Source organism: Cheilinus undulatus, linkage group 3, assembly GCF_018320785.1.
Source record: "Cheilinus undulatus linkage group 3, ASM1832078v1, whole genome shotgun sequence".
Taxonomy (NCBI): Eukaryota; Metazoa; Chordata; class Actinopteri; order Labriformes; family Labridae; genus Cheilinus; species Cheilinus undulatus.
In genome coordinates, this window is record NC_054867.1 from 37,794,113 (window position 1) to 37,816,318 (window position 22,206).

General features: G+C 38.6%; 1 protein-coding gene across 1 annotated transcript in view; it reads right to left on the reverse strand.

Annotated features, from left to right (window-relative positions):
* Positions 1–3,242: 3,242 nt before the first annotated feature.
* The window catches only part of myg1 (myg1 exonuclease), a 35,545-nt gene continuing 16,581 nt past the window's right edge, over positions 3,243–22,206 (reverse strand). The window contains exons 6-7 of the mRNA XM_041777944.1: positions 21,564–21,745; positions 3,243–3,756 (exon numbers count right to left, since the gene is read on the reverse strand). Of these exons, the coding sequence (XP_041633878.1) occupies positions 3,567–3,756; positions 21,564–21,745 (372 nt within the window). The 3' untranslated portion in view covers positions 3,243–3,566. The remainder of the gene's footprint in view (positions 3,757–21,563; positions 21,746–22,206) is intronic.

Here is a 22,206-nt window from a genome sequence, read left to right on the forward strand (position 1 = left end):
AATTTGTCACCCAATAGAGACAGTTGAAAATATCTGACAGCCGATGGCAGAAATCTACTCCTGAGTGCACAAAGTTATGGTTTTGTCTACTTTCTGTGTCGTGAGGAGAGAAAGAGGAGGACAGAAGACACAAAATACATGTTGTGACTGCAAGTCGAGCTCGTCTGATGGAGCAGGACGGAGAGGGAGATATGAGAGCAGCGGCGCATTTCTTGTAACCAGCCTGTCGGTCTCCTGGGATTGAATCCGCTAACAACAGGTCAGGATGGGGGCAGGTGTTCTGCTTGGGCTCTCAGTGGCCTTTTTTTTTCCAAAGCAAAGCCAACTGGGACCTGCCAGCACTGGAAAAAAAAAATGCTTACGACTAAGGACCAGCACAACAGTTTAGGTTTGTTGCTGTGTTGTTAGAAAACCATCCCTGCTGACAAAACAAAGTATTAAAGAAACGTTGCTTTGTGGGTAATTTATGTGACAGGAAAGGACTCAGCACTGGAAGGTTTGTCTGCCTCTGTAGAAGGGGGGGAAACCAGAGCATAAAAGGGGCTAAGATAAATAAAAAATACACAAAAAGCAAGAAAAGTCTTGTGAGGACACTGAATTTTAAAATAGTCTCAGACCATCTCCGAATTTCCTGTTCTCAGCAATCAGCCAAGTGCACTTGACAGTGAATAAGCCTGAGATTGTGCATACTAGAGTAAAGAGGAGGCTGGAAACTCAAATCAATACACATTAGGCTACAAGTCTGTTTTTTTCACCTCTGTTGTGTTCCTCTTAGACGTGTGTGCAGTTACAGAGCTGCGGTAAAAACACACCTTTGTCGTCCCCTGCCTCTGTCAGTGAGGTGTAATGTGGGAAATCATCAGCAGCTTCCTAAACAACACAGCAGTGTTTGGCAGGGATCACACAGAGGAACGTGTGACTGTAAAAGGCTGTCCCAAATGTGAATAGATTGGATTGAGACCTTGGCTCACATCCAGTACAATAGAGAGCAGGCTAATAACACTAAAATCTGGTTGTTTGTGTGTCACCAAGATGCCATAGAAAATAAGATGCAAGAAGGAGAGGATCTTTGAGAAGCCATTAAAAATAGCCGCTGTATACACAGCTGAAAGGGAAGCAATAACTCAGCAACTGAAACTTGAGTCTAAATATAGATTAGTGGATAGATTATGAGCTGATTTATTAAAGGCATGTAAAAGGACCCTAAACACCCAGCAAAGTGAACAAATTTCCTGTTGTTTCAGTTCTAATTTTATGCACACAATCTAATTTTCTTGTGGGATTTTTTTCTGTTTCTGTGGGAATTTTTGCCTATTCATTCTGTTGTGCATTTATAAGGTCAGGCACTGATGTTGAGCAAGAAGGCCAGCCTCGCAATCTCCTGGATGCAGTTCATCCCAAAGGTGCTTGATAAGGTTGAGGGCAGGGCTCTATGTGGGCCAGTTAAGTTTTTTGACACCAAAGTCATTAAACCATGTCTTTATAGTCCTTGCTTTGTGCACTGGAGCACAGGCATGTTTGAAAAGGACCTTCCCCAAACTGTTACCACAGAGTTGGAAGCATAGCATTTTCCAAAATGTCTTGGTATGCTTAAGCATTAAGGCTACCCTTCATTGGAGAGAAGGGGCCTAGTCCAAACCCTGAAAAACAGCCTCATACCATTTTCCCTCTTCCACTAAACTTCACTTTTGGCACAATGCAGTCAGGAAGGCAACGTTCTCCTTGCATCTCCTAAACCAAGACTCCCCCATCTCACTGCCAACAGAGAAGCATGATTCATCACTCCAAGGAACACATTTCCACTGCTCCTACTACCAATACACGGTCGTCCACTTCATGGCTGAGTTGCTGTTGTTCCTAAATGCTTCCACTTTCTAATGTCACTTACAGTTGACTGTAGAATATCCAGCAGGGATGAAATTTCACAAACAGTATTAGTGCAAAGGTGGCATCCATCACAGTACCACACTTGAAGTCACTGAGCTCTGAGTGGAACATCTGAGTGTGAGAGCCTTTGGCTACATTTGCTATGTTAGCTACATAGCTCAATTAAATTGCTAAGTAAGATTTAGAAAACATAGATCAAGCTAACTTAGCTACATAGATAATATGGATATGTAGCTTACATAGCTGGTTTGTGAGCTTAGCTTCAGCTATGTTAACTATGTAGCTACATTATGCAGCTATGCAGCTAACAGAGCTATGTAAGCTACACTTGCTGTGTTAAAATGTTTTTTTTAATCAGGTTTTGCAGGTCAGGTTTTTAACTTTTAACATTTGGTATTCTAAATCTTACCTTAACCCTAAATGGAAGTTTAATCTGATTTTATTTTGAAATTTTAGCGTGTATTTCCGTTGTGAGATATACAGCGTCTCAAATGAACAGTCTGTGAGAGTGGCTGCAGAGATTAACAGTCTGCCACCAGGCTGTCTTGTAAATTTCTAGACTTAAAGGGAGCAAAATGATCAGTATTCCTGGAAAGGATCCATTCATTGCACAAAAGTGTCTCTTTTCAATTAAAAGCGAAAAAAAGAAAGGAGAAAAGTGACAAAGAAGATAGCTAAAAGGATGTCTTCCCTGAAGAATGAACAGACCGCACCACTTAACACGACACAAGATAGATGAGGTAGAAGAAAAGTAGAGCAACAGTAACAGCTGTAATAAACAACATGTGAATTATTTGCTTGCTGCTGCAACGTCTGATGGAAATAAAATGCACACGTGAGATTACCGAACAATAGTGCAATATGTTGTACAGGTTAGAAGAAGGGCAGGCCTGTGCAGGATGCAATAAGTGAGGAGTAAAGCAGAAAATCTGGAGTATTGATGAGAACATTCACATGGCACATCCCTCCAGACTTTTATTATGGGGAAATTGAGTGTGTCTCATCACACTGTTGGTACACACCTTACACACCTTATCAGGAGTAGGGCTGCCAAAAGGAGCAGCTCTTTGGTCAGTTTAATTCCCCAGAGGCCCCATTATTGATGCTTTGATGTGGGAGCCAGATGAAGAAGTGTGTGCATCTCTTTGTAATGAAACAGTTAATGTCAGCATGCTGGAAATGAAAGGATGAGCCAGTGACCAGGTGTCCATACAAGCCAACCCCTTTGAAAGGTAACGGCTTTGAGGATGGTGGAGCTGCTTAGTAAGACCGAATTATTTTCCCTGACAGTGAAAAAGGGCCGATACATGCAGAATGCTGGATTTAGGCTCATACAAAAATGTAAAAGACCAGAGTGTATTCCAAATTGTTGTTTTATTTCATAAGAACCAAATCAGAGCAGCATTTACATGAACAGGCAGAGAAGAGAAGAATAACAAAAGTTGACATTATGATTCAGAGAGAGCTTGTGTTGGAATATGGGTATTTAGGGAACTGGTCCAAGGTTATTTGGCTGCCATTAGCATCCTAAACCTGGCACGGCAGAACAAAACAACATTAGCCCTGACTGGGATCAACAAGCTCCAAGCTAGAAAAACACTAACACAATAATCCTCCTCTCTAAAGACCGACCCGAGAACAAAATGTGCCGTTGGCCGTCCTCGCCTCTTTCTGTGTTTTCAGCTGCTTCCGTTGGCGGGGGACTGGGCGGCGGCCTGCAGGGTCCTCCGGGCCATCTCCAGGGCTCCTTCCTGCGTCTTGTTCCCGCCAATAAAGCCCGAGGCGTGGACGAAGATGCAGTCCTTAATCCCGCTGAGCTCTGACAGGGCCTGATCGCGAATGCCACGCCACTCCTCGAGCAGGGACAGCCTGGGACAGGAAGACAGAAGGGTTACAGATGGACGCTATGTGGTCAGCTGCTCATTTCCTGCTGACACAATACTCGGGCAAAGCATGGTCTGCTCTGCATGTCTGCACAACCAGAAAACAGCTAATTATAGAACTAGATCTGAGCTGTTTTCACATGAACAGGTTTTGGAATCTTGTGTCCTTTACAGCATGAAGATCTACATATTGGACAAACGTTGTGGAAAAACAGCACAGAAATACAAAATCGAAGATTTCTGGCACTATGATGACAGTTTTTACTGTTTTTCACTTAATTTAAGATCAGAGAAGAACATACTAGTAAGTTATGATCATCATCATCATCAAACCAACTGCATGATATAAAGGAAAGGGCCCACTGGCTCAAGGAGAATTTTCCTCAGTGTTATGATCATTTTGCCTTAATGCACTGTGTAAAACACAAGAAGCAGAACGTGTGATTTTAAAATCTATTCAGTTGAATACAGCACAAAGACAAGATCCTTTGAGTTCAAACTGATAAAATCTAGATTTTTTCCAAATACTCACAGATTCTGATGACTGCAATGTGTTCCAACAAAGTTGAGACATACAGCATGTACACCACTGTGCTATATCACCTTTCCTTTTGCAAAACTGTAAGTGACCGGAGACTGAAGACACTAATAGTTGAAAGATGTGCAAGTCACCAGTGCCAAAGCACTAATACACCCTCACATAGTGCTGTGCGATATGGCCAAAAGTTTATATCAGTGTTTCCCATACATTCATTTATTTGTGGTGGACCACCACAAATAAATTAGGCCCACCACAAATAGATTCTGGCGCTACCTGTTTGCCCTCACTCTGTGAATGTAGCATATCATTAAAATGACTATATTGCGAATAACCGAGGATAAATTATATGGAAGTTTTGAGACGCCAGGGTGCATTTCTAACTGGAGTTTTGCTTCTCCCATTGTCGCTGAATGCATCTCTGACAGCAGAGAGCTGTCTTTTTCTCCTCCGCCCATCTAGAAACCTCCTGCACATGCGGCCAGGTTTTTTTTATATCAGCGGCGAGAGAAGCAAGGGCGATTGAAGGTAAACAGAGCAGCACTGCGAGCTAGTTTGATGCCTTTTAAGATGGACAACGAAAAACAGCGCTGTATCTGCAGCAATGAGCAGTCGTTCAACTTCGAAAAGGAAGAGGTCAAACTCACGCGGTGTTCGTTAAAATACGCCGCAAGATGACTCCAAGATAACTGCGGCAGCACGCTGCTAAAGACATGGGCTCAGCTGAAAAGCCAAGGTTTAAAAATCTCATAAAGACACTTAACCCAGAATACGTGATTTGCCTGGGTGCGAGCATTTTGCTGAGAACTCCCTGCCAGAGTCGTACACATCAGAGAGAAGACGGCCCAGCAGCGGACAAATGTGATCCACTTCTCCACAACAATGGAGACTTATCTCAGCCTAACAGTTCAAAACACTGACAAGTAGTTAAAATGTTCCCGCCTCCAGACAAGCTTTTTCCCCCCATGATCACACAGGAGAGGTTCTTGAATAAGGTCTAAAGATGCTCTCATGCCATGAACTTGTCAGAAACTGGTCCAGTGTTCATCAACACAGATGTGATCACAGCTGTGCCTGAATGGTGGACTAGACTGCAGGGTTTTGGCCTCTGGCTGCATGCAGGATTGGTGAGTTTTGTGAAGGTTTGCTTCACCGTTAATGACGAAAATAATTATTTTATAATCAGCAATAGTAAACATAACACAGAAAACATTTCAGGACTGGCCATACACTATAAAAGACCAAGTATTTCATGATTTATGTATTTTTGATTTAATAGCAAAAGATTGAGTAAAGTCCATTTCAAAATAAAACTGCTAAATTTGACATTATATTGATTTTTACTTTCTGCATACAATTTTATTAAAAAATCCAACAGAACAGTCTATTTTAATCACCAAACTAGTGTCATTTGGGGCCGAATTAAATACAGCTACTTAGAGGGCACTTCAAAATATTGTGATACATATCGTGTATCAGGATATAGCAAAAATATATCGGGATATCAATTTTAGGCCATATATATACATATATATATATACATATATATATATATGTATATATATGTATATATATATACATATATATATATATATGTTTTTTTTTTTTTTTTTTAGGAAGCCCCGTAAAAGAAAATGCCTTGAGAAAGGGTGCAAACTCTGCAAGAACAAAATTTAACAAAATTGTTACTCCTTTTGATTTAAGTTACCTACTTTACTTATTCAACCTAAGTTCTTATTTATTTATTTTTATTTCTTTCTTTAAATAAGCTATTGTATTTTTTATTTAAATGTATTTGTTAAGTTTATATGGTGTTTGTTTACATTTGACATTAAATGAAAGTTTTATTTTCAAATCCAAAACAAACTCCATGTTTCTTTTTTTTTTTTTTTGCATGCGAAACTCACCAACTGATGGCAAAAACCTTGCAGTCTAGTCCACCATTCAGGCTCACAGCTTTGATTACATTAGCCTGTTATCTGTGCTGATGAACGCTGGACCAGTTTCTGACAAGTTCATAACATGAAAGTGTCTTTAGACAACTGAGCCTCTCAGGAGTGCTCCTTTTATACCCAATCATGGTGCGTACACCTGTTACCATTTAACCTACCTACGAGGTGTTTTTGAGCATTCAATGACTTTCCAAGTCTCCTCTTGCTCCTGGCTCAACTTTTTTGGAACATGTTGCTGGCACAAAATTCAGAATGTGTGAACATTTCAAAAAGCCCAGTCAAGTTTTTCAGTTTGAACTTTAGTTATCTTGTCTTTGTGCTGTATTCAACTGAATATAGGTTGTAATCACAGTTTTCTGTTTTATTCACATTTAAACAATGTCCTGACCTTTTTGGAATTCAGGTCTGTGTGGAGGCGTGCAGGAAAACGTCCAGATTAAGTTAGGGTGAAATGTTGCACTCACAGATGAGATTTTGGAGACATTTTCAGGAGTTTTGTACATGTGTGAGAACAACACAGAAGACAAAAACAAATCATCATTTTTCTGTCTGTACCACTCAGTCTGATGGCCTTTAAGGCACACGTAGGCATAATTATTGGACTTCAAAGGCTTAACTAAACCTGCTTTCGTCATACTTGTGTGATTTTATTCTACTGAAAAGTGCTGGAAGCTACAGTTATCACTCTGTGACTCAGTCACAAGACTTACTTTGGCTATCTGTCCCCAAAGTGTGTCATGAAATGAAGTTCTAGGTATGCTGTTCCTGCAGCCTGGATTCTGCTACAGCTGGATTTGTGACTTAGGGTGCTGGTCTCTTTAAATCTTTTTAGATGTAGATTAAAGACACTGGAGGAGGATGCATCCGGTTAAAGCTGCTTTGATTGGTGACTTTTTGCTCTGTTTTAGGTCTGCGACCTGTTTCAGCTAGGACACTCTTGTAACAAGCATCCCTTAGGTTGACCTAAAGACAGTAAAATATTGACCATTTATAATTTAATTATGTTTGCTCTTTCCTATTATGTGGAAAATGAAGCTGTTTGTTTGTTTGTAACGTATGCATGACTTAAGAGAAGTTACAATTTTGTTGTACAGCTGTACATGATAATAAAGGCATTCTGGGTACTTTTCCATTCAGCATTTTGAGATTTGAGAGTAATGATATCCTTTCCAGCTTTGCACAGACCCAGTTGCTCTCACCTTTTCAGATTTCCTGACCTGAAGCATCCAATGTAATCTCCTGTGGTCAGAGATAAACTGAAGGAACCCTCACGCACGTAGAAGCACTATAATCAGTCCCTGCAAATAGACCAATAACTGCCCCCCATTCTTCTTCTCCAGTAATGTGGAAAATCACAGACTGTCAGGGCACCCATAGGACAGAGACGGAGTCAATCGTAAAGGCGCAGGCAATCGTACAAAGTGGAGCAAAGACTGTCACTGCAAGCGTTTTACGAGCTGACCTCGACACAGTGTTGTGTCAGATGAAATGTTCGGAGGCTGAAAATTCATAAAATGTAGAGCAGCTCATTTACCACCTGCTGCATAGGAGATACACCTCTGTCTGCAACTTGGCACATCATTTAAAACACATTTACAGCTCTCTTTAGTGTGTATGTGTCTTATCAAGACGGGGCTATTATGTCCTTCATCTCATGACGTTGTTTGTGCTCAAGTATTGATATTTCTAGCTTCATTCTGGTCTGATTTAATTCTCATTCATCACTTCATTGCTCACTTCTCGCCACTCTGCTGCCTCTGAAATAGATTTTAAACGCTTTTGAAACAAGCAAATTCAGTTAAAAGCTTCAGATTTTATCCAAAATGAAAAAAATCATGCCAATCCCTGGCTTTCTTCCTTTGTGTCACACGCTTGATGAATTATAGAACTGCACATCCTGGCTTGTCAGAAATAAAGTGACACGCCTGTTGAAAATGAGTAAAGTGTTTTCTCTTGTTTCTTCTCTTTGTAGTCCCGCTGTTCTGCTCTCCTTTGAATATTTAATCACATCGTGCTGTATAATATTCTTTAATGCTGTATTAGCTTCAAATCGAGACAAATCATGAGCATTTAAGTGAATGTCAGGGCGTCACACGAGGGGACATGTGCACTGAAACGTGTACATTTTTGCCCCTCAGACTCTTCTCTCCCTATCATTATCTCCAGTCTACAAGATCTCCTCCTTATTAAGACTGCCGCTGGAGAACCTGGGGAGGAAAGCAGGGCAAACTCCTAATCCCTGTTAAATGAATCAACCGATCGATCGCTCCACAGTATGGCTGGAAAACGAGCTCAAGAGGAAAGGTCAACAGGGCTGGTAATGAGGGAGAGAGTGGGAGGGGGATGACTGTTGTTATGACAGGCCAGGAAGCTCCTGACTGTCGAGATGACCGCTCTAAAAATAAAACCACAATTAGTGAATTAATTCCACAAGACATTTTCTATACATAACAAGGCAGACACTGGAAATTAGTGCGTAATTAGAAAAATATACTCTATCAGTCACGATGAGCCTTACTGAAGACAGAGTGTAATTAAAGCAGAAAATATCATGCATGCATGTGTTTACAAGGACTGTATGGAGCCAATGAATAATTTTCTTCTGTAAGATGACAAACAGATGGTTGGATATTTTAGGAAAGCACAATGAATTGTCAGCAGGAAATGAGTATATGAAATAAATCCACCAAAAAAAAAAAAAAAGAGCCATCAGCTAACCTCAATTTGATTGGGGTTAAATTAGAAAGGAAAAAAGGCCTTGTTAAGTGCCTATAGGAAATGTTTTACCCAATCATGGTCGATATAATATGGCTTTTTTTTTTTTTTTTTAACATAAAAACACTCTTTAATGCCAAAGTGAAAACAGATTTCTACATGATGTCAATTAAATATAAACATGTAATGTAAAATAAGTGACTGCATAAATCCCCCCCCTCCCCCTAAAGGCAGTGTTTAGTAGATGCACCTTTGGTTGCGATCACAGCACTGAGTCAGTGTGGATAGGTCTCAATCAGGATTGCATATTTGGGCACTGCAATTTTACACCATTCTCCTTTTCAAATAAGACTATCCTCCAGGATTTGTTGATGATTTAACTGAACTCCAAGGAATGTTCAGTGCCTTGGAATTTTTTTGTATCCATCCCCTGACTTATACATTTCAGTAACTTTTTCTCTGAGTTGCTTGGAGCGTTCCTTTGTCTTCATGGTGTAATGGTAGCCAAGTATAATGATAAACCAGTGACTGGACCTGCCAGACACAGGTGTCTCTATACTACAGTCACTTGAGACACATTCACTGCACTCAGGTGACACCCATTTCATTAATTGTGGCACTGCTAGTGCCAATTGGCTGGACCTCTGTTGAATTAGGTCAGTCACTTTAAAGGGGGTGAATATTTATGCAATCACTTATTTTACCTCACATATTTTTGTTTAACTGGCATTACTTAGTAGAAATCAGTTTCAATTTTTCTATGTCAAAAAAGTCAAATTACATTGACCATGATTAATTTATAAAATCAACAAAAGGGTAAAACATCCAAGCAGGTCAATACTTTTGATAGGTAATGCATTTATGCAGAATTGTTCGTTTTTTACATAAGCTTACGGATTCATAATCCACTGAAACCAGAGAGTTTTTACATCCTGCACAAAGTTTTTTTCCTTTTCAGCCTTGCCCAAACTGGTGATTTGGCCAACATCACCGGATCACCGAGAGGAAGGGAAAAGAAAAAGATCATTTTGCTCCTTTAAGAGGAAAATTACATGGAGCTTCTTTGGACTCATTGCTTCCTCACTTCAACTGAAAACTTCCACCCCTCCAAACCAGCTTTTAATCCAACAGTTCTCCCGTTATGAGATAGCATGACCAGAAAGTGATATAAAAAGGCAGAAGTGAAGCATAGAAGTGTATGAGTTTAGGATTTGGATTAAGAAGAGTAATACAGAAATAAAAGACAGTAAAACTCTATAAATGGAGAACATTTAAAGAAATCTGGGTGGAAGACTATGTGAGGAGAAGGGGGAGTATATGTGTAGAATGGTAGAAAAAGAAAACAAGTGTAATTATTTGGGTAGTAATCCAGTGTTTCCCACATATTCTGTAGACGATGCTTAGGCGGGCCATCCAGGTATAATTGCAGACATCCAAGCATATTTTCCAACCGTTTTCTTTTTTTTTCTTTTTTAATTTGAATGCTAGAGAGATATCCACCAGTGCACCCATCTGGTAAATGCACTGATTGAGGGCTCCAAGCTTGTATGCTTGTATGTTGTTTCAGCAATTTCCTCAGCTCCTTGGTGCTGATATTGTCCTGTAGTCTGTACTCTAATGGCTGCAATATGCAACTTCGTCAACCATCAGCTATCACACATGCAGTCAGCTGCTATGGTAACTGAATATTGAGCTCACTTTAGAGGACACATGTGGTTACTTCTTTATGCATTCTGGCATTGTTTATATAGTGCTCCCATGTTTTTCTAGTCTGCTATGACTGATGTGAATGTGATTGTCTAAATGCTGCTGTGACTGTTTCCCCAATTTTGTTTCCACAATTGTTTTTTTATTTCTTAATAAAGCTTGGTAGACTGTAAACAAAATTGCCCTTTTGAGATCAATAAAGTTGACTGAATCTGAATATCTTGGCCCCTGTATTGGTAACAAGTTTTGTAACTCTGGGTTGTGGGGAATATCCAGCCCTCAAGGAAAAGATCTCAAGGAAGCCTGACACAAAGGTCTTTTGGTAGAAAAAAAAATCATATAAGAGCATTAACATATTTTCTTGTGAGTTTATCAATGAAACAATTAAAATTGAAGATGACTTTTTGACAGCAATGTAACACTTTTTGTTGTGTTGGTTGTGGTGGGTCTCTGCTTTTCTTAGACTTCTTAGAAGTGTGCGGGCTCCAAGGAGGAAAGACTATGAATGATTGCACTTGTGGACTAAAAGCAATTAGTTTGGGATTAACCAGATTCAAAATTAATCACCTAGAAACACTAATATTACCTTGAGAGGGCCAAGTATTGTTGATCCGATCCTATCTGATATGGTACCACGGTATGGTATGGTATGGTATGGTATGGTAGGTTAGGGAAGGGTAGGGCATGATGGTATGGTATGGTATAATATGGTATAATATGGTATAATATGGTATGGTACGGTATGGTACGGTATTGTACCTTATACTATCGTCTCAAATAGTATCGTATCATACAGTATCATGTCTTATCGAATTGTCTTATATGATATGGCATTGTGTCGAATGAAATAGTATAATACAGTATCATGTATCGAATTGTTTGGTATCTTGTCCTATAGTATTGTATCATATCAGACCACATTGCATTGTATCATATCATATCATATCATATCGTATTGTAATAGGGATTAATGTATCAAGCCAGCTAAATGGTCAATTTCGGATTTATCATATTTTACAGACAAAGGCTTAAAATCCCATTTAAAGACTCCTTTAAAGCTGTAATGAAGCCTCCTGCCACTAGTAGCCACTGTAGCTTTAGTTAGGGACCACTGCCTTCCTGCTTTTTTCTTTTCTTTTCAGTCTCAAAGAAAGGTGAGGTCCCTTGTATAAACCTGTTGGCCTCTTGATCTCTCCTGACACATTTTCTTTAGAATTCAACTTAATGTACTCTTATATGTGTGCATATTAAATAAATAAATAAATAAAATAAAATAAAATAAAATAAATAACAAGAACAGTGTAAAAATGAATATGAGGGCCCTACAGAAAACAGTTAGGTAACAAGTTTCCCAACTCTTCTAGTTGAGGGGCCCAACTTAATACTTTACATTGCCATTTAGTTGACATAACACACTCACAGGTAAAAATCCCAAGTTGGCAGACAGTTGTTTTCCAATAGAAAATATTTTTCAGTTGGGAAAACTAAAGCAGTAACACCAATTATTCAAGTTGAGCCCCTAGATAACTTCAGTCTTTATGTTCACTTGGAATATATCTTACATAATTTAAGAAACTCAATATAATGTGTTGCATCAACTAGTTAAGTTATCAAAAGGGCACAAATACTTCATAATTTGTTCCCTCAACATTAATCAAGGTGTATTTTTTACAGTGTAATTACAGTAAGCATCTGCATAGAGGAATGAAGACTGGTGGAGCAAGCTGCTAACTTTAGCCACGCTCTACTCAGCAAACCAGCCTCCCATCATATCCCTCTGACACAACTATGTGATGAATTTGACAGTTTTCTGAGCATTGTATTCACTTTGGTCTAGTTGGTTACAAGCAATTTGAATGTGCGTTTAGCCGAACAGGGAAATAGCCACTTGGGGACATCCATATAATGTACTGTATTGTGAATAAGCCAGGATTGGTTAAAAAAAGTGCTCTGGAAGAACCATTCCAAAACTCTGATTTACCACAAGTAGCCTTAAAAACAACCAACAAGTGAAATATTGAAAGCAAAGTGCTGTAGTGTCATATACAATATCATTAAAGCAATTCAATATAAACAACATTGTGTACAGGATTACAGCTGGCAGCATCACTTTCCTGAGTTATTGTAGTGGTTCCCACATCTATTTTTTATTAACTGGATTGTTCCTTGGGTTCATGTAATTGTGATTTTGCACATTTCTGGAATTTATATGTCTGAATTTCCAGTAAATAGAAAGATAACCATCAGAAAAAGTCATTATTCTGGCTCCTAACCTAAAAGGTTCAACAGCTACAAGTGACAGCAGCCAGTGTGATTTTCTAGAAATAGACAGACATGTCCCGGTTCAGCACATATTCCTGTCATTCTATCCACAACATTATCCTATAGAGCTCTTCTCAGAGGAAGAGCTGTTTCTCTTTCTTTTCCCTGCACACATTTTCCTTAGTAATGTGATGCTTATAAAAATAGACCGTCACCTCCCTTCCCCCTCCTCAGGTGCAGTAGCAGGGACACAGGTGAAAAAAACACCCCGTTCGCAGAGTCGGCACTTGCCCACTGAGAGGGAGCAGGCCGCCCAGAGAAAGAGCCATCTGGAGCGTCGTTTTTCACACCACATTGTTCTCGTGTAGCTCCATGCCGACCGCCATGTTTGTATTGCATTAAATCTTTGAAGTGTGCTGCCACACCAAACAGGTGCCGGTCTTTCTTAGTTGAAAGTGCCGCCGCCTGATGAGATTCTGCAGTGGGGAAAAAATCGAGCAGAGTGATGAGGGGAGGGAGGGAGTGAAAGGTGAGACGGTGAGATATGGGCAGAGGGAGGATAAGGAGGGAGAAATAGGATTAATGGGAGGAGAGCAAGGTAGATAGGAAAATCAGGTGATGAAATGGAGGAGGGTGATTATAGGAGGGACAGAAATACTGTACATAAGAGAAGGAGAAAAGAAACACTAATGGGTGAGTCAGGAGCAAGCAGACCTCGTGGAAAGAGGTTGAAAAAAGAGCAGCCACTGTTTAGATCAGTGCTGAATCAAAAAGATATTCCAGCCTCTTTCTGTATCAGTAATGAGACATGTCATATACAGGTTAACAGCATGACTGAACATACAAGGTAACCAGACTTTTAGAGAACACAGTGGTCAGGCAGTCAGGCAGTCAGGAAGCTCAGAGACCATCTGCTGTGATTGTGATGTCTCACGCCTGGTCTAAATAAAGGAGGAAAACCCGAAAGAGCAGCGTGGGAGGCACAGCGAGAGATTCTATAGGTACCAGAACAGAAGTACAAAACAAGCAGGAACAGCAGTAAATATCCACCATGTGGATAAGAAGAAAGATTGATTGACTGACTGAATGAATGTAAGCACACTATGCTGCCCTGTATATGAGATGGGCTATAAAAATAAAGTTTAACGTGACTATGATGTGAATATTCAGCATGGTAACATTGGGTTTGAATTTAAGTAGCTATATGACGGACTAAGATCAAAAGTGGGACCTTGTTTTAACCTTAACCCCTTTTTTTTAGCCTTGGTCCAAGTCTAACCTGTGGCTCCTTTAGTGCATGCCATTCCCCATGCTCTCTTTGCCCAATTTCCAGATAAATCATCTATCATATCTAAATAAAGCCATAGAAGTCCAAAATGAATAAATAATAGTGGATATTGTATTTATGCCAATATTCAATATGCTGATATTTTCTCATTTTAGCCGATACCGATACAAGCATACTTTTTATACTGTAAAGAATACCTAGTGTCTCCTGTGCAAAGAGAGGCTGGGTAGACGGTCTGATAGTTGTTTTATGTTTGGGGCTTTATTGAAAATATTCAGAGCTCACAGTGGGCCTCCATGAGTGTGTAGCACTCTAGGCAATTACCTATACCTGATGGTACATTTGCATATTCATTCAGATATTTAAGGCCGATTTATGATTTATACTGCCAGTGAGTGTGGCTAGAATATCAAGTGGGTCTGCAGACCATTCATCACCGATGGCCACTCTCAGAGATCGTTGATCTGAGACACGGTTTAGCTTAGAAAAGTGCCGTAATTTGCCAGCACAATACTTTTCTAATTGAACTTTATTCTTAAACAAAGTCTGGCAGTTACATCCACAAAATAACCACATTGCAAACATTACAGACTAAGAAACATCTAATAAAAAATACAGAAAAAGATCAGAGGTCTAATGTGTATTAAAGTATGTATAGACCTGTTTCAGAAGTAGTCATACAAACGGTGGCTTTCTATAGCTTTGTTAGCTTTAGCTTACACTAACATAGCTACGCTAGCTACGTTTTTAACATTACCACATCAGTCAATTTAGCCAAGCTAGCTTCAGCAATGAGCTCTAGCAAAAGTAGCCAAAACAGATGAAGCTACGTAGATAATGTCTCTACGTATTTTACATAGCTGCTTTGTGAGCTTAGCTTTAGCTATATTAGCTAGTTAGGTAGCTCTGTTATCAAGAGCTAAGTTTGCTTTAGCACATTAGGCTTTCAACTCTTGGTACCCTAAGTGTTGCCTTAACTCTTACCCTAACTCTATTCTGAAGATTAATCTGATTTAATTGAAAAGTTTTAGAGTGTTTTTTCTTTCTGAGATATACGCCGTCTCAGATGAAAGGTCTGTGAAAGGGGCCATCAGAGATAAATGGTCTGCAGCCAGACTGTCTTGGATATATCAGCTCTAATATCAGTTGACTTTTTCATATCTGCTGATAGATACTTTATGAGTTAATATATGCAGCCCTATAAATAATCAAATAAATAAAAGCAGGAAGGCTTGATACCTTTGTACCAAGGAATGCACAGGACAAAATCAGCAAATAAATGAGATGTCAAGAGCCGGCGCCAAAGTTGGCGGAAACCTAACATTTTTTACAGAAGATTTAAGGTTTTAAATAAAGTAGCACTTACAATGACCCTTGTTAATTTTGGCAGCTATTTTGGATTTAGTTATAATATCAGCCTTCAGATTATGTATATTTTTTAGCTTTAATCACATTTTAGTAAATTTCCCTTTTGAAAGTTTTTTTCCAGTTTTAGCTAACAAAAACTCAAGTCAAGTTCAGTTTCAGTCAATACAAAGTCCTTACATTTTGATCAATACTTATAGCCTTAACAATAATTTTCCTTGACCTAATTAAATGAACCATGTTGTAAAATTCATACAAATGTAAAATACTTATATTGTACCCACGGAGGAGAAATAGCAGGGAATTTAAACATTCAACAGTCAAGCAATAACATTTTAGTCTAATTTCAGCCTCCTTAACAAAAACTAAACGTTCCCTTCATCAGAGCTTTTCTCATCAAAGGTCTATTTTTACATGGTCTTGTCTTCCCCACAGAAAAAAGGTAGTTGACAAACATTTTTATTCATACTTTTAGTTGCTGAAGTTAACACAGAGGTTGACCCACATTTCCTAAAAGAAGTCCCAAGATTTAGACTAAAAAATAGATGGGACTGGGACTGCATAAGAGCTTGACATTTTCAAGTCCTTGCAGAAAATCCATCGCTTGTTGATGTCCCTTCTACAACACATCCATACAGTCACCACAGATGGTTGTTAAACATGAGTCTGGTTTTGCACAAGGTGTCTGCCTGCTAAAACAAAGTTGTATTTAGGGAACATATTTACTAATACATAACACCCACTTTTACATTTCATGGATGAATTTCATATAAGGGAGAAAAGCTGTTAAAATTGGCCTTCCTGATTAGTGCTGCAAGGGATCCCGGAATGTTACAACATCAAAACTAAGAATTCCTCCTGCTTCGAAAACTGTTGGAAATATTTGAAGTAATGTAACTCAGTTAAAAATGTATGTAACACAGGAGTAGTTATTTCTAAATATATCTTATAAAAGAGACAGAAATTACCTTGTATTTTATGAAACTACAAAAAAGTCTACTTTTTATAAATGCCACCATTCAGAAGAAACTCTTTGTATTTGCCTCTCTTGATGATCCTTTTCCAGTCATTCAACGTAACTTTAAAACTGCACAAAAGACAGGACAGTAGACATAAACCAACAAACTGCTTTAAAGGTTATCTCAGTAATATCAGACTCACCTTTAGCTGTTTATGTCTACAAAGCTATATCAGAGCATTTTTAACATCCTCATAAGGCAAACCAGAATATTTCCTTCTTCTGATAATTCTCTAAAATATTCTGCTTTTATAAACCGAATAAATTGTGTTTGTTTTTAAAAACTTAATGTGTTTTGTCACTGAGGTATAGCCAGTATAGTCAGTCACTGAGGCTAATATCAAAGGTTTAAAAAAACATTAGACCTAATTAACTTACATTTCATAATTAATATAAGCATGTGTTTGCTCAGGGGAATGATAAAAAACAAAACTGCCTTGATTTGACACAGAGGAAAATGTAAGCAGTGAATGCCAAAGCTGAAAACAAAACTAAACAAAAGCTATAAGAGCAATTAGGCTATATTTTCTATTAAATTTTCCCTTGGGATAAACCTGCATGAGATGTGAAAAAAAATGTAATAAAGATAAAGTGGCAGGGATAAATTAAAAAATTAGGATAATAAAAATGTGTTTACGTACAAAATAGGACTCAAAGCTTCAAGATTTTTGCTCTGGGGGAATGGCTTCTGCTTTGCATTGGCAGCACACTCCTTCATTCCCTGAATCCATTCAATTTCTCAGAGTTACAAGCTGAGACTTTAGGTGTAGACATTCTGATCTATACAGAACACAGGGAGCCTGGACAAAACCCTTTATACCAATGGAGAATAACAAACTCAACCTCATGGAGAATGTTTGGTAGCAAAGATCTTTTTGGGGGGCTTGTCTGCTCTGACGCTGCCAAAATTAGATTTAGCATTCATTAAGTAGTTTAAACAAAGGTCTTTTAATAAGAATAGATTGCATAGGCCTTTTTTAAGTTTTTTTTTTTATCATCTCTCTTGGGTCCTGGGGGGGCTCTGTTTTCTTAGGTGCATGTAGGGGGGCTCCAGAGAAAAATTGTTGGGAAACACTGGTCCAAAGTGACAGTATCAACTGATAATGATGTTAAACAAACAAAGACTGATTGATAATGAGCCTCATTAACCATCCGAGATTTTTCATAAATATTTTTCTCAAAGTTTCTAAGAGAAACTTGCATCAGATTCACAACATTTGCTTAAACTGCTAGTTTCTTCTTAATGATTAATGGCCATGCCCAAACAGGAAACCTGTCACCATTTTTCCTAACCAGCATAGAGATTAACGCCCTTTCATGCCCATATCACGGCATCAGACTGCAGGGCTGTGTGCAAACACATAAGACACACAGGAGCGAAGTAGTGAGACGTCAGTAACATCCAAATTAAAATAAACTGTAAAAAAATAAATAGCCCACATTGGGCTCTGAGTTTAAGAAATTCTTAGACCTTAATAATTCTAAAGTGGATGTAGAGCTGCCCTAAACAAAACCAAAATAAGCAGTTTAGTGACATATTCAGTGCTGGATATTTGATGTTTGCTACAAACACATACTGTATATTAGATGATATCAATCATTCAGACGGCACTGTCATCAGAAATAACATGCACTGTGCTGCAAAACGAAAAGGATGCTTTCCAGAAGAGTTTAAAAGTTAAACTGAGATTTAGGGTGGCAGCCATTCAATCATATTCATTTTTTCCAAATTACTATGATTTGATTGGCCCTACATTTATTCTAAAAGTGACTCTGTCATATGATGGAACATCATTTGCACACATTTAAATACTGGTGTGTGAAGGCAGGATTTTATTGTTTAAAATAATTCTTCTACAAAAAAACGTCCTAGTGTTGTGCAAAGGTTATTTTCATAACATAACATTTAGCAGCTCGGATTGAAATCTGCATGATTTATTTAAAAATTAGCCAGATTCATGCCATGTATTTACGCATATTTTTTAATATAAAAGGGCAAAACTGGTTTGTAAATGTAGTAAAATTCAACTAAGAATTACTTGTTGTAGTGTCTTTCTTAATTTAGTTTATTTAGTGCTGATAAGTACAAAATGAATCATTTTACCTTGTTATATCAGTGCACAAATGTATGTGAGAGAGCATGGACTATTCTTAGAGTTTATTTTTAGCTAAGAACGAAACAGCGATTAAAAAAACTGGTGAAAGTCAGATTCTCCTTGAAAACTATCTAAGTGGGTTGCAGGTAAAAATTTCTCCTTGTATGGTTGGTGAATAAAAGCCAATGTCTATATCATTTTTGATTTTGTCTTATTTAAAATACAAGTTAAAATAAAGAAAAGTTAATTATTGGATCAACCCGGTCAAATCAGAATTAATTCCTCTGCTGGTCCAGTTACATTTATCATCCAAAATTTTAAGGCTAAAACAACAAAAACTTCATCACGGGTAATTTATTTCTTATCTTTGTTTCAGAGGAGGCAGGCAAACTTTGCACTTTACAGGCAGCTGTTGTCTAGTTTTACCAGACACAACAGGATAAAACTGTGTGTAAAACATTGATTTTGCTCATAAAAGATATAGATGATGACTAAAAAGATCTTTAGAAACAGCTTCATTAGACACAGAGCTTTATGAACTCAGACATTATCAAAAAGAGGAACTGGATCCAAAATGGAAACAGCAACTAGAACACACCTAGCCAAAACTGTTCACCCTACAGCTCTGAAAGCACCATTACTCCTAATTACTTGTACTTAGATTCATATAATGGAGACATATTGCCACTTTGTAAAAAAGAAGGTGATGAAAATTAATAGCACAAATCAACAAACATCTGGATAAAGACTCCCAGACAGCAGTGAACATCCAGTCAGAATCTGGTGAAATATCAGGCTGAAAATGTGTTTTTAGCTAAAAGAAAACACAATCAACACTTATCTTGTACGACAAAGCTATCTGTGAAAGATCCACGTAAAACATGGGGGATGTTTTCTTGGCCATACAATGACCACGTGTGCTTCATGCTGGGATTTATTGCAGCAGTCAAGCAACAACTCCAGTGGGGATGCTGATGACGTTAATAGAGATGCATTGTGAGTCTTAGATCGAGAGACTCCTCAGGTAAACAATTCCCCTCCAGAGGTAACCAGCACAGACTTAAGAAATGTTAATCATCTGACTAATTCACAAAGAGCGCCTTGGTCTCGTCATTATGTGTGGTGTGAAGAGAGAAGAACACAAATATGATTTAATGAGCATGGATGAGGCAACTTCAGCGTAAGTGCCAGGGCTCGTGGGTTTGAGGGCCCTCATTACTGCTAAAAGATGCAGAGATGCTTCAAAACAAAAGCAGCAGGGAAATGTGCACAAGGAAAGGATGGACAATTCAAAGTGATTCACAGAGCAAAGGCTATAAAATTTATAAGGGTGTTAGAAAGACTGTGAGAGGAGAAAACAAATTAGTTTATCATGAATGACTACAAAAAGTCCTAGGTGAGAGAATTCAGCTTTGAAAAAACTTCAGAAAATAAATTTTTTCTAAAAAGTTCAGGGAACACAAAGGTTTGCTGGATAAACAGAAATGCTGAGAGCTGCTGCAGAACTAGGATATACAGGAAGATTTCCACAAATCTGAGCATTAAAACTAAATCAAGCGAGATTTTTTGAGAATGTGACACCAAAAGAGATTATGTATCTTTTACTGATCATATTAAATCTGGCACTTTAAAAAAAAAAGTAATAGCATTGTAAAGTTTTTACTATGATGCACAGGATGCTGCATGCTTGCAAATCTTTGCTTTACATCTTTATTCTTAATAAGAGTCAGACCAGCAGCAGATGCTCCAAAAAATGCAGTAGACCAGATGCAAACGTGAAATCCAAATTGGCATACATCAACACATGATGGCTGGATTTCCATAAAACTTGGTAATTTATTATGGTTCCTGATTGGTGATTCATCTTTAGGGGTTTGGTTAAGACATGATGACTTTATTTTGAGCTCTCTGAGTAAATATTAACATGTCTCACAGTGTTTAAAATGCCACTGGCACCTTCCATGTCTTTCCAATCAAATTAGCACCCCATGTCCATGCACACTTGGTGAGGTAGGCGAGTCACTGCTGACTCCAGATTTTTAAACTCTATGTTGACATGTTAGTCCAACTGAAACTCCACTAAGTTGACTTTCTTAAAGTTGGAACAACACACCTAGAAACCACAGCTGGAGATCCACTGTGATTGTGCTGGACTTGGGCTCTGAAGTAGAACATCATAAATGCTAAACATAACAAGTCCGCTTTCAGTTATCACCCTTAGCTAGACGGATGGCATGCAACTCATTTGTACCAAAATATCCAGAGCTGCTTGCTTACTTGCTAGCACCGTCAAATGGAACAAGGTCCAGTTGTAGCTAAGCTAAAATGGGTCGTGTGGCCACCTACCATGGCGGAGACAGTCAGGAAACAAATAACAGTATCCCTTTAAGAATGCAAAATAAAACATCTGAGAGTCTTGTGTTTGTTAACAACATTTCAACTACTTAGAGAGTGGTATGAGACTAAACCACTGCTTTAACGAAATGATCGTCCTCACCCTCCAAACAAAACCACACAGGAGTTACTTTCTTACTGGATGACACATCAGCCCTTTGTGAGCAGTTGTCAAATGGTCTGATAAGCATGAAAGTTAAATCATACACCACAGCTCTTCTCCGTCACCAGAGCTAAGCTCGATTCAACACGTCAGGGAGTCTCCAGATTTGTGCCTGTCACTGTATCCTTAACAGTGCTTGGAAAAAACATCTGGGAGTGACTTGTGAGTAAGTCAATGTCACATCATCTCTGGGAGCTGTGCATGTTTGATTTCTGTACATCATGTGAGGTGCTCCCTCCATTCTTAAAATAACATGTACCTGAAGGAGAAGAAATACATATAATGTAATGTGTACCTGTTTTGGAAAGTGTTGAGTCCAGCAGGGACGCACTGCACCCTCCACTGCCCGTTCTGGTCCGGGTAAAGGACAAACTTAACTGGCGTCTCCACCTGGAGCTCCTTCTCCAGAGAGAAAAGATGCTCCTTCCAGGGACAGCCGCCCTGGGAGAATAACAACACCTCCCCACTTGGATCAACCTGGAAACAGGAAGAGACAAAGGTGTGTGACTAATGAGCAAGATAAAAGGTTAGAGACAACGGAAAGGATGTATTCGAAAGAAAGCAGGCATGTACTCTCATTGTTCTGAAAATCCAGAGCCAGGCCTTTAGCTTTGCACTCACAATTCAATGTACCAACAAAAATTCAGTTTTTAATAACAGATGATATAAAACTTACACAACATTATAAACAACATAACCCTGCCAACATAAAGACTGATTTCAACATTTTGTTTACTCTACTCATAAAAGACTCAATGGCAGACACAAATTTTATAAAGAAACATTTAATGCTGATGAAATACAAACAATAACATGTTATATCTCTTGCTGTATATCAGTGGTTCTTAACTGGTCTAGCCTAAGAACCCACCACCACCTCTTTAATGAGAAAAGTGACCCAAATTTCCCCAAAAATTACCAACCACTCTTTCCAATGA